Below are 11,518 nucleotides of genomic sequence, written 5' to 3'. Positions count from 1 at the left end.
GTTGTATTTAATGAAAGCAATGCTGTTTTAGTGCTACTTTTACTGACCAGAAACTTCTCTGCTGCAGCAGCCTGTCTCTTCCACCCCCTCTTCCTCCTTCCCCCCCCCCCCCCAAGCCCCACCACAGTTTGAAAATAAAGCAGTCTGCTGTGCTGTTACAGGTTTGGTAGTGTCCAGATCACTAAAATATGATTTGTTTACTTAAGGCTCTGTTTTTACTGTGTTTCAAGTAGCAGTGTCTGTATGGAGTTTGTATTAAAACATGTGGATGTTCCCTTCTGATATTTATGAAAGTGGATCCCCTTTAAAAGCTTATTGTCTCTTACTTAGTTCCACTTGTCTCTTAGAAAGCCAGGTTGAATGGTGGATGCCCCAGAAATCTCAACTTGCTCAGCATTCATATAGCCTGTAAGCAAAATGACATCGGGGACATAAAAGGAATGTGTTTGACTATCAGGAATAAAAATGAGTAAACTGAAAAACACCTTTCTGTTTCAAATCAAGGTGCAGAGTTTACTGCAGTAGACAATCTTTTAGCTCACTAGGTGATTTGAGTACCATATTATGGTCTCAAATACGAGGCTTTCCGAAATAGGATATTGCTGGTTATTAGGTGAGGACTTGTTGGTGTTATTTAGGCTGCTGCTTGTGTTACCAGAACTTCTGAAAAACACCAACACAGTTGTCCTTGGAGCTTAGGGTGGGTATTCTTTTTTTAATTAGTATGAAAAAAGTAGATCATCTTGTCTTACAAAAATATTTGTTAATTTTTGTTAAGTTATAGGCTGTCCATTTTGCATCTTAACTATAAGGTGTGTGGATGTTATTAAATTTGTAAGTGTTAGTCACATTACACCAGACAAAATGACTAAAGGTATCTCTGTATACAGTGGCTACAGTAGTTTGTAAAGCTTGTGGTTAGAATGGGACTATACATATGTACTTATAAATTTTATTTTTATGTATCTTTGTATGCACACATACGTACATACCTGTATGTTTCCTTTTTGACTCAAACTGTCTTAGCAAAGTTTGCTTTTTCTGATTTGTTTGAAAGTGAGAAACTTTTCATCTACAATAGAGTATGTCTTAGGAGAACTGGGCTATAAACTGTCATTCTCTTAAAGATACCAGCTTATATGGCTACTTTGATAAAGGAATAAAGTTTTTCCTACATGCAGTAAGAATGTTACTACTTCCCTCTTTTTGAGGGATTAAGGCACTGTAGGTTCGTTCAGAGCCAAGGGCCCCTACAGCAAATAAAGCTGTTTTATTTTACTGAGTTGCATTTACTGTGTAACTGTGAAAGATCATACAGCTGAGCCTGAGAGAGAATTGCCTAGATGCTAGATACCTTGTTTATAACTGTCAGCCTTGGGAAAGTACCTGCATAAGAAATATGATATGGTCTAAAATACAAGTCCAGAGTGTTTTCTGACCGGTAGTTTGTCTTCAGGTTGGTATTTCACACTTAAGTGTGTGGGGTTCCCCCTTTCCCCCGCTTCATATTTGAATTCTGTAGTTTATTTTGGAGGTATTTTAATAAAGAACTACCAGTAACTTTCAAATTTAGGAAACTTTGGCTTGTGTGGGATTAAAATTAGCATCTTCGTAGGTAACAAAACTACTCTCAAATGTTACCCAGGATGCAGAATTTTCCCAGAAGACAGGCCTGCTGCCAAGGAATTTTCATCTATTTACTCTTGGGCAATCCTGTACTTAAAGCCAAAACTAGAAAATCTGCTTGTTATCATACAGGCAACAGCCTTTAACATAGTACAGTCATTTCTCTTTGAAGGAACACTCAACATTGACCAGGAATCTAAATAGTGGAGAACCTGTCATTTCCAAATTATGTTCCCTGTTTTTCTGGAATGAGCGTCTTTGTAACGTGCACGTGGTGGAGCACATGAAATTGTAATACACAGCTGCTTTCATCAAGCATTTATTTACATGAAACGGAAGACATTTTCAGTAACCTTATTTTAGTTAAGTATGTATAAATAAGTATTTTTAAAATGCTTCAAAGTTTTAAGGAGTGTTAGTGGCTATATTTTGAAATTATGCTGTACTCTTTTGAATTCCTTACTGTCAGTACAAAGATCTGGCAGTAAAGCTGTTTTTCTCCAAGAGATTTTACTAAAATTTATAAAATGCAGAAATAGATAAATATTTGGAATTCTTCCAGTTAAACAAAAAAAAAACTGCCCGAAATATTGAATGTATCCTCTTGCTTAAAACAAAACCCCCAAAAGGGGGGTACCCCAAACAATGGCTTTGAGAAGAATGAGGTATTCATAATCAGCCTACCTAGGAGACCTGTATATCTTAATACACCAGGCTGGAAAGTGAATCYTCGCATTCAGTCCTTCAGTGAATCCTTGAATTCGTTCACAGAGATTGCCCTACCCAGTAGCATACTTCTGATCATACCGAGCTCCGGATTGCGTGTCCAGCAGTGGTAGTGTGTTAGTGGGGCATGATCATTATGGTGCGGGTAGGCTCCCAACTATTGAAGACTTCAGTAGTTGGTATCTTAAATTCCATCTAAAAGCTCATGGGGAAAGTCATGTCTGACAACAAGGAGTCACAAGTGTTGTGCAAAGTGTTTGCTATGTTCTGTGTTATTCTATCATTGTAGCTTTGCAAGCTAAACTATCATTGTGCACTACCTATTCAGACATGAGTAGCGGTGCCATGGTCTGCTTTGGAGAAATAATGCATGTGTAATCACGTGAGTGGTGGACCACGTATCTTCTGTTCGAAGTCTCTCAAGTGTAGTAAGAAAATACAGTAGTTTAATTCATCCCCATTAGTACCTTTACATAACGGATAAAGTACCATTTTGTTCTCATGGGGTTTGGCACCTTGGAAACTTGATTTTAAAATCTAACATCTATAAAGGACAGGGCATGGGATAAGGCTGCAAGCTATATACAGCAGTAATGCAAATAGCTATTTAAGAAGTGCGTGTAACACTCTTAATGGGCTATGAGCTAAAGTAACACTGCTGCTGCAAATTCAAGTCAGCTTGTTGGAATGTGGACGGGAAGCTGCATCTCTTACAAGTGCCAATTAACTTGAATGAGTTGGTAGTTGAACTTGGGTGAGTTCTTCTATGTATCTTATTTTGTCATACTAAGAGCAATCTTTAGAAAATAATAAATAGTTCTGATGACTGCATTACTTATTTGGAGAGTAGAAATCACAAAATTCAGAAATCATGTTTTTTAAGCTTATATATAATGTTGTATTGACAATGTGTGTGGCTTTTGTGTAAAATAGGTCTTACCAACTGTAATCTCTCTAAAGCTTGCAAGTTCAGTTGAAACAGGTAACTAAAATTAGATTCCTGTGAGATTTCTTGGCTTTACCTTCTGATGTGTATGTCATGTTGTACTCAGCATGTAACTTCAGATTTAGAGCATTTATTTCTATATGGAGGTCATCCAGTAGAATTTGGATTGGCATTAAGACAAGAGTATATATTCCCACAAACCTTACCCAGATAAGCGTCAGGAAGAAAGTGCAGAACTGCTGTTGGCACAGTCTGCAGATGACATAAATAGGTCAATTCTGTAGAAAAAATATGCTTGCTCAGTAAGCTTGTTTAGTTTGAACCAAGTAGTGTTTTGAATGATGGATCATCCATCTGGGAACAGGACATTAGACATAAGAATAGGAGATGCTGGTTCTGAAAGGATCTAGGGCTGTGACCGGTAACTGACAATGAGGGAATGCAGAGCCAGAGCCAAGATCTGCCATGGATCTTGAACATACTGAAGGTGTAGAGGAAAGGCAGAGCATTACTGCAAACAAGACGGTTGAGACAGGAAATATGTTTGAAAATGTGATTGCTGTTAGAGGACATTTAAGTGACTTGTTTATGGGAAGATACTTCTGATGATAATGCGTTGTGTCTATGCTCCTTATGAAAAAAAGCAGTAGTCATTGGTCAAAAACCGACTGCTACCATATGATTGAGAGAYGTTGGTATTCCTGCATAAAGCTGGGGGGATCCCCTTGCATTCTGTCTGCTTATTGGTGCTTTCCCTACTGTTTCAGCACAGTTTTGTGTGGTACATGTGTTGGCCAGTAGATCCAAGTTAATTTTAATCTATATTTTACAGTTCCTGATGCAGCTGTGTAACTACTTTTGCTAGCATAAGGGGAGAGAAGGATACACTGCTGTCGGCAAACTATTGGAACGGGTATTTTAGAAAGGATGATTCTTTCAGTGGTTTTGATGACTTAGGTCAGTTTGAACCTATTTCAGCTGAGTTGTCCATTTCTAAGGATGGCTGTACTATAAGAATTAATTAAATGACATTCCAATATCTTGTAATGTTTAATAAAAGGAATTATAACCTCTTAGACGTTTTGCTGCAAATGTTGATTTGACTGTTCTTGATCTTGCTTTTCTAACTGCGTTGACATGAGCTTTCTGATTCTTTGTACTCTTCTCCACAGTAGTAACTGGTCCTGAAACATCTTTTGTCAATTCCGTAAAGCAATGTCGTATTACAACTCTTCAGACTTAACCTCCAGTATTTGAGTTAGGAAGTGGGAGTAAAGGATATGCAAGCATTTAAAGAGGTTTTATATATGCTACTGTTCTTTAGAYTTATTATCTAAAAAAAACTAAAAAGTATCTGCAAAAGAATCTTAATTAAAACTTATTTTGCAGGATAACTGGGATGATGAGGAGGAAGAGGAGGAAGTGAAGGAGACAGAGGTAAAACAAGGTAAGGTTTAAGAGGAATACATTTCACTGTTGGCAGCATCAAAATAGACACTGGCTTTGTCTTGAGTGTGTATCAAGAATCAAAAATGCTTCCAAATAGGATCGTTTTTGTTTTTCACAAATCAGACAACTTCGTAAGTGCTTTATTGTTCAATGTTTTACAGAAACAAAAGTTTCAGAAAAAAAGAAAATAGCAGAAAAAATAAAAGAAAAAGAAAAGCAACAGAAGAAAAAGCAAGAGGAGCTTAAAAAAAGGGTACTTTTTTTTTTTTCTTTTATACTTCTATGTGTCATTAAATTTAGTGGATGGGTTTGATTTTTGTTGAGGTTGAAGACCTGTAAAGATTTTGAATAGTCTAGTAAAATAAATCTTGTACATAATAGCATTTGGTGGATATTAGCTCTGATGTCTCTGTAATTTAACTGGGTTATTGAAGTAATGCTTATCTTTGTGTTTTTGATAAAACATGTAGCTGTAAAACTTAACTAAGATGTTTCTTCCCACTTCTCATAAGTAAGCAATTATTAAACAATATGGCAATGTTATGCTTATTTAGGAAGTCTTTCAGATTTGTACCTGCTTGAGGTTATACTGACTTCACGCAGAAGTGCGCCAATCAAATGGCACTGGTGAAAAAACAACAATTTTTTGTAATACCTCTGCTCAAGGGTAAGAAATATAAATGCTGTTATCTCTATATATTTTCTAATTTAGTTAGAGGCACCAGAGGAACATAAAGAACTTACACCAGAAGAACAGTTAGCAGACAAACTACGACTAAAGAAATTACAAGAGGAGTCAGACCTTGAGTTAGCAAAAGAAACATTTGGTAAGTGTGTTATACTTAAGCAAGTCAATCCAATTGTAGCATGACAAAAGTACTGTGTCATCTAAATACAACATTCAGTTGTACCTAGATAGCCTACAAAAAGAATGGATTAGGATTTAAATGATAGGATACATGCAGGTTGTATTTGGATTCAAATGCCTGTTTATTCTCTGTAACTGCTGGAAGCATATCCTGGTACTAACAAGATATTTCAAGAACCAAAAAAACACTTCTTTAGAATGTAAGTTTCTTTTTCTTATAAGTCTTAACATCTCTTGGTAGGAGCTTATAGGAAGAAGGTAACCGATTGAAATTTTCAAACAAGTAGCTGTTTCTGGTTAAAAAAAAATAGAGGCTAGCACTTAATCTTTCTTATACTAATGTTGTGAGGTGCTTTACAATGTGGAGTTAAGCTCGCGGCTTTGGATGAGTGTGGCACAGCATAATGCATGCATACTTTACTTTAGGCAATCTATTTAGTAAGCTAGGCATTGAAAAAAMTGGTTAAGTTGGTTAAGTTGGTGGAATGAGCTTGTTTCCTGGGCTAGAAGGAAGCAGACTCAAGGTAGGTGATTCTGGTTTTGTGCTTTGACAGAACTGGTGAAGATGCTGATTTATAGCAGCATTCTTCAAACATGAAAGTGTGTTTCTTTCTTTCTTTCAAGTTATTTATACAGCAGTGAAAGGCTACTGTGTGAATGTTCTGAAAGAGTACAAGTGCCTTTGGGGGGGAAATGTATTTGACTGACTGTCTTACAAAGAATGAACTAAATTTTACCCTGATGAGCTCAAGACATGAATTCTTTAAGAGAAGAGGTGCTCTGTATAGTGAACACAGCTCCAGAGAACACCTCATTCAATTCACTAAGCTTTGCATCTAAATCTGTATCTTAAGTTCAGATTTATAACTCAGTGTGTTAGCTTTTGTGTGGCAAAAACCAGTGGGAAATAAGTGAGCAAATTTGGTTTTGCTTCCTGCCCTTGACAACATCAGTAGAGGTGAAGTGAATGGGGTTACTTGTTTTGTCTGATGTCACCTTTTAGGGATCTCAGCTAATGTTTTCTTTAATACTTATGCCTTTACTTGCAGGTGTAAATAACACTTGTGGAATAGATGCCATGAATCCCTCTTCAAAAGATGACTTCACGGAATTTGGCAAGCTACTAAAAGAGAAAATTACACAGTATGAAAAATCATTACATTATGCGAGTTTTTTGGAAGCATTAGTTCGAGACGTATGTATTTCATGTAAGTTAAGTGAAAAACTTAGAATGCCAAAATTGTAATGAGGCTATGGTTGAAACCCTGCTACACAAAAATTTTAAATCAAGATTAATCTGTGTAGCTTATACTAAATGAAGTACTAGCATCTGTCCCAGTGACTTGTATCTGCTTCCATTTCTACAAATTTTATTACAGATAGTGTTTGTGCAAGACTTGAACTCTTTCAGCATGTCAGTTAAGGCAGTCACTGCATGAAAGCGTGAATTTTTATGCTGATCTAAATTTTGCACACTTCTCTTGAAGCAACTTCTGGAAAAGTGACTCCCTGAGGCAAATAACTTGAGTAGATCAGTTAAGAGGAAACTGTAAAGTTAGGTTCATATAACTCTGCAAAATAACTTGTTCTGGAATGCAGCATTTAACTATACAGAGATAAAACTAGGTTAAACTCACTACCACCACCACTCACCTCCCCCTGCTGGCTGGTAGGCTGTATTGGGTGAATTAATTGTTTGAGACCTCTTTTCCTGTACTGTGCATGTATTGTCCTACTGTAAAGCAGTAACTTGATACTATTTAGTGCTGTATAAATACAGTGATGGTTGCCTTACTGAAGATACTTCCTAGGGATCATCTGAAATGCTAATTATGATGTGCTAGGGGCCTGAGTTACCTAGTCTGCATTCTGCTAATAAACTGAYTTAAATCAAGTAATTGCCAAGTACTTAATAATGCTGATTTCCTGTTTTTTTTTTTTTGAGAATTTTAATGTTAGATGATTTAACTGCCTTCTAAGAACAGTATTGATGTTTTTTTTTTCCTAATGTAGTGGAAATTGATGATTTGAAAAAGATCACAAATTCTTTGACAGTACTATGCAGTGAAAAACAAAAACAAGAAAAGGTAAGACTTCTGTGTTTTTCTGAAGCAATAGCAGTAGCCACTAAATATGCTAATCTGCAAAATAGAAATAGTTCCAATATTTAATTGAACTTCTGATTTTGTTATATGCAGTGGCAGCAGATGAAATGATAAACCTGGATGCGATTTTAGTATTAAATACTTAATTGTATGTGGTAATCAGGAGCTGATTAAATTTAGAGAGAGATCACAGGGAAAATCCTGATTAATATACATGAATAATCTTATCTACATACTTTGTTCCATTTTATGCTGTGTCTTGGAGTAAAAATGGCTTCCATCAATATCCTGAAAATGTAAGTCAACCTCCTTTCTAGTTATACATCAAGTTAATATCAGATATTGATGGAAGTAACTTAAATATTTGCCAAACTGTCTCTGGCATTTTGAATAAGAGATAAGTGGAATTTGTATGGTACCTTGCAAGCTACATGAGCAATAACTGCATAGGCAAGGGAGAGTAAGTTTTAAAAGGTAACTTAAAGTGTAACTGATGGTTAATGTGATGCAAAGCAAATGTATGCAATAAAACAGTGCTAAAACTTCAAGGTGGTTTGGGATTCAGTGTTGATAGCAACAAATTCAAGCGGAAGACATCACTAGCAATGCAACTTTTTCATTGTTTTACGTCAAACTGGAGGATTATTAGGAAAAAAAAAGGCTGAGCATTGTTCCATTTAAATATAACTTAAAAGCAAAATGTAAAATGAGAAACTTCAGATGCAAACTGTTTTAGTGGCAGGTGTTTTTTCTATGATGCTATTTCTAATTCAGTAGGAGTGATTGAAACATTTTAATGCAAAACAAACTTCATGTACAGTGTTACTGCATTCAGTCTACCGTTTGGCAAATGTGATAAACTTTAATATGAACTAGACTTTAGGGAGATGTTTGTGACTTATTGAAACATTTTTTAAGTATTTTATTTCTACTTTCTATGGTTTTATACTCTTCTCTCCTGTTTTTTTTTTTTTTTTCATCTAAATTTGTTAGTCTAACTACTGAAGCCTGCACTGACAAAAATCCAGTAAGGCAGAGCTTTATCCTGAAAGGGGTAACTTTGTTCTGTGAAGTTTGTTAGGACTTATTTTGCAAGGAAGATATTCAGCTGCTGGTGATAAAAGCCACATTAAGTTCCTTACATTGAGTAATTATATAAAACTGAGCATTTGACTTTGCACTTAAGTAGTTACTCTGCTTGTTTAGAGTCTTAATGAAGTAGGATGAGCAACAAGACATAGGAGAGTGCATGTAATGTTTTGATTAGTGAGGTTAAACTGCAGGGAGTATTGGGACACTTAGAAATATAATAGCTTTACTATGAATAGATTGCAGCTGTTCAAATCAGAATAATGACAAATTACTGTGGATCTTTAAGTAAACATGCTCTTCTTGGTATTTAAGCAAAGTAAAGCCAAAAAGAAGAAAAAAGGTGTTGTGCCTGGAGGTGGTCTAAAGGCTACTATGAAAGATGACCTGGCTGATTATGGAGGATATGATGGAGAATATGTACAAGATTTTGAAGACTTCATGTGACACTTCTCTTCCCTTCTGTTGTCTTTCTTTTGCCCATAATCCCTTAAACATGTAGCACAACTTTTCCTTTAAATTCTGCCAAATGCTACAATCAAAATTGCAGTATCTTTGTGCTGGTGGTTTAACTCTTTGACACATCAGTGCTAAAGCATTGGGATTCCTGTTCTGTGGTCAAGGGGTTAAAATGAAGAAACTCAAATGCAGTAAATGCAGTTAAACAAAATTCTGATAATGGTAATGGTTGTTACTATGAAATCATACAGCAACAACTAAATTGGAAATGAATTTCAACAAGGCAAAGTGTTATTACCAGCACAGTTCAGTGATATGGCCTTAACTGTATGTCCTTGAATGACTTGTTTCATGAACAAAAGCAGTTTGCAGCAAGGGCTTGGTGTGCACTTAGTATTAAAATTGCTTTGTCTTAAGTTAGAGCTTGAGGTTTTCAGTATATTGTGAAGGGGAACTGCTAACTTCAGAGTGAGGATACTGCACCTGAAAATGTATCACTTGAGATACCCAGTACTTCAAAGCTTGTCATCTAAACAGAACACTTTTTTGGGTCAGAATAAGGAAATTTTTTCAAATAAGGAACTATGACTTGTGTCTTGAGTATAAAGTTTAGTTTCCATTCATCTAAATTTTTACTAATGCAGCTGTATGGGTTGGGTATTCTTTAACAGTTAATTGCCTGGTTTAAGTGTAAAAAAAAACAAACTTCCTTTTGTTTTCAGGGGTTGTGGTAGATCTTTCACGACTCAGCCATTTTCTTTCATTTAAAAAAACTTGCTTAGCAAACTGCAACAGTTACTACAGTTGGGCAAATTGTTATGTTAACAATTATGACATCTGCAATGTTTTATAAAGCAACTAATTTAATAAAATCACTATTGTGAAGACTTCACTGCAGGTGTCTTTGGACTAGTTATTTTTAGTAGTAATTACAATAAAAATGCTTGAAATGGCAGAGCTGTACAAATGAGCTGGGTGTGTGCTTTACTAAGTCTAGTCTTTGCTCTGACCTGCAGCTAAACTGGTGCTTGAAGTGCAAGACTGTCTGCTTGTAAAATAGCTATCCTTTATGATAAGACTTCTACAGATGCTGATGGTAAACAAAATGCAGGATTACCATAATCTAATCATTTCTACAATTAACTTCATCTTTCCTGTTGTTGGAAATGCTGATTTTTAGTAGCTCGTACTTGCATCAGGCATATCTTACCAGTGCAAGTTAAGACAATTTGTTCTACTTAGTAGCTACCATTTCTACAAGAAGTCTTGAGTACTAAATTCAGAAGTTCCAATTTACTCAACTGTTTGGTCCTGACATATATGGGGGGGGCAAAGGGGGGGAGTGTACACACACTCCTACAAAACAGGATTTTGTCTTTTAGAACCCTCCTAGTGTTTGCAGTACCAAATTTTCAAAGAATCTGAGGTGGTAAATTTCAGAAGGTTGGCTATTTTTATATTGTCTAGTTAAGGTTCCCCTTTCATGCTAGTCACTTTAAAGTTCAATTTAAAAGCTTGCCAGCCATTATTTGACTCAGTCCTGGACTTAGTCTTATGGGACTGACTGGAATTGTCATTTAAAATGACGAGTTCCGTTCTTGCTTAATCCTCACTACATAAAAATATTTTATTAGAGGTGTATCAAAGGAGCTAATGACCTGTATTAGATCTCTTTACAGCTTTTAACACTGTTACTGCACATTTGAGGTAAGTGCTGGATGAGTAATACTTCAGGTAAATGCAAGAGTTGCTAGCATGAACATCTGCACTCAGAAGGAACTGGTAAGATGTAAGACCAAGTAAGCATCTTTTTTGCTCATTAAAATACAATTACTGTAGCAACCCTGTTGCTAGGATAACATCTAGAGATAATACTGTATCACTGTTTGAGGTAAGTAATTTTACTTAAAAGCTGTTTGTATGCTACACTCAGCTCTAGTTTTGGGCAAGAGACCCCCGTTTTGAATTGGTGGAAAGCTCTTCAGACTATATTTATTTTCGGGACAATGCAGATTCAAAGTGGAACTTTGCTTCAGACAGAAATCTGTGCTCACGTGTCATCATCTTCTACAGTTACGCCAGACCCAATCTTGTAAACTTGCCAAAACATCTTAAAGGCAGAATGCTGTGGTTACTAGCTCAGGACAGGGCATCAATACAAACTAAATTCCTGTCTGTCCAGTAGAAGTTTCTAAACAAGGAGTTAAAGTTTCATAACCATGGAATCTCATCTTGTGCTTGTTTTTTTTT

The 11,518-nt window shown here is 36.0% G+C and overlaps 1 protein-coding gene across 1 annotated transcript in view; it reads left to right on the top strand.

The window, feature by feature from the left end:
- Positions 1-10,160, top strand: part of EIF3J (eukaryotic translation initiation factor 3 subunit J) — an 11,059-nt gene extending 899 nt beyond the window's left edge. Inside the window, exons 2-7 of the mRNA XM_085301580.1 lie at positions 4,671-4,745; positions 4,909-5,000; positions 5,460-5,574; positions 6,665-6,823; positions 7,629-7,702; positions 9,125-10,160. Coding sequence (XP_085157706.1) covers positions 4,671-4,745; positions 4,909-5,000; positions 5,460-5,574; positions 6,665-6,823; positions 7,629-7,702; positions 9,125-9,256 — 647 coding nt within the window. The 3' untranslated portion in view covers positions 9,257-10,160. The remainder of the gene's footprint in view (positions 1-4,670; positions 4,746-4,908; positions 5,001-5,459; positions 5,575-6,664; positions 6,824-7,628; positions 7,703-9,124) is intronic.
- Positions 10,161-11,518: the final 1,358 nt, after the last annotated feature.

Source organism: Rhea americana, unplaced genomic scaffold (assembly GCF_003343005.1).
Source record: "Rhea americana isolate MKP2758 unplaced genomic scaffold, rheAme1 scaffold_178, whole genome shotgun sequence".
NCBI lineage: Eukaryota > Metazoa > Chordata > Aves > Rheiformes > Rheidae > Rhea > Rhea americana.
The sequence above is the reverse complement of the archived record's forward strand: the minus strand, read 5'-3'. Positions and strand labels throughout refer to the sequence as shown.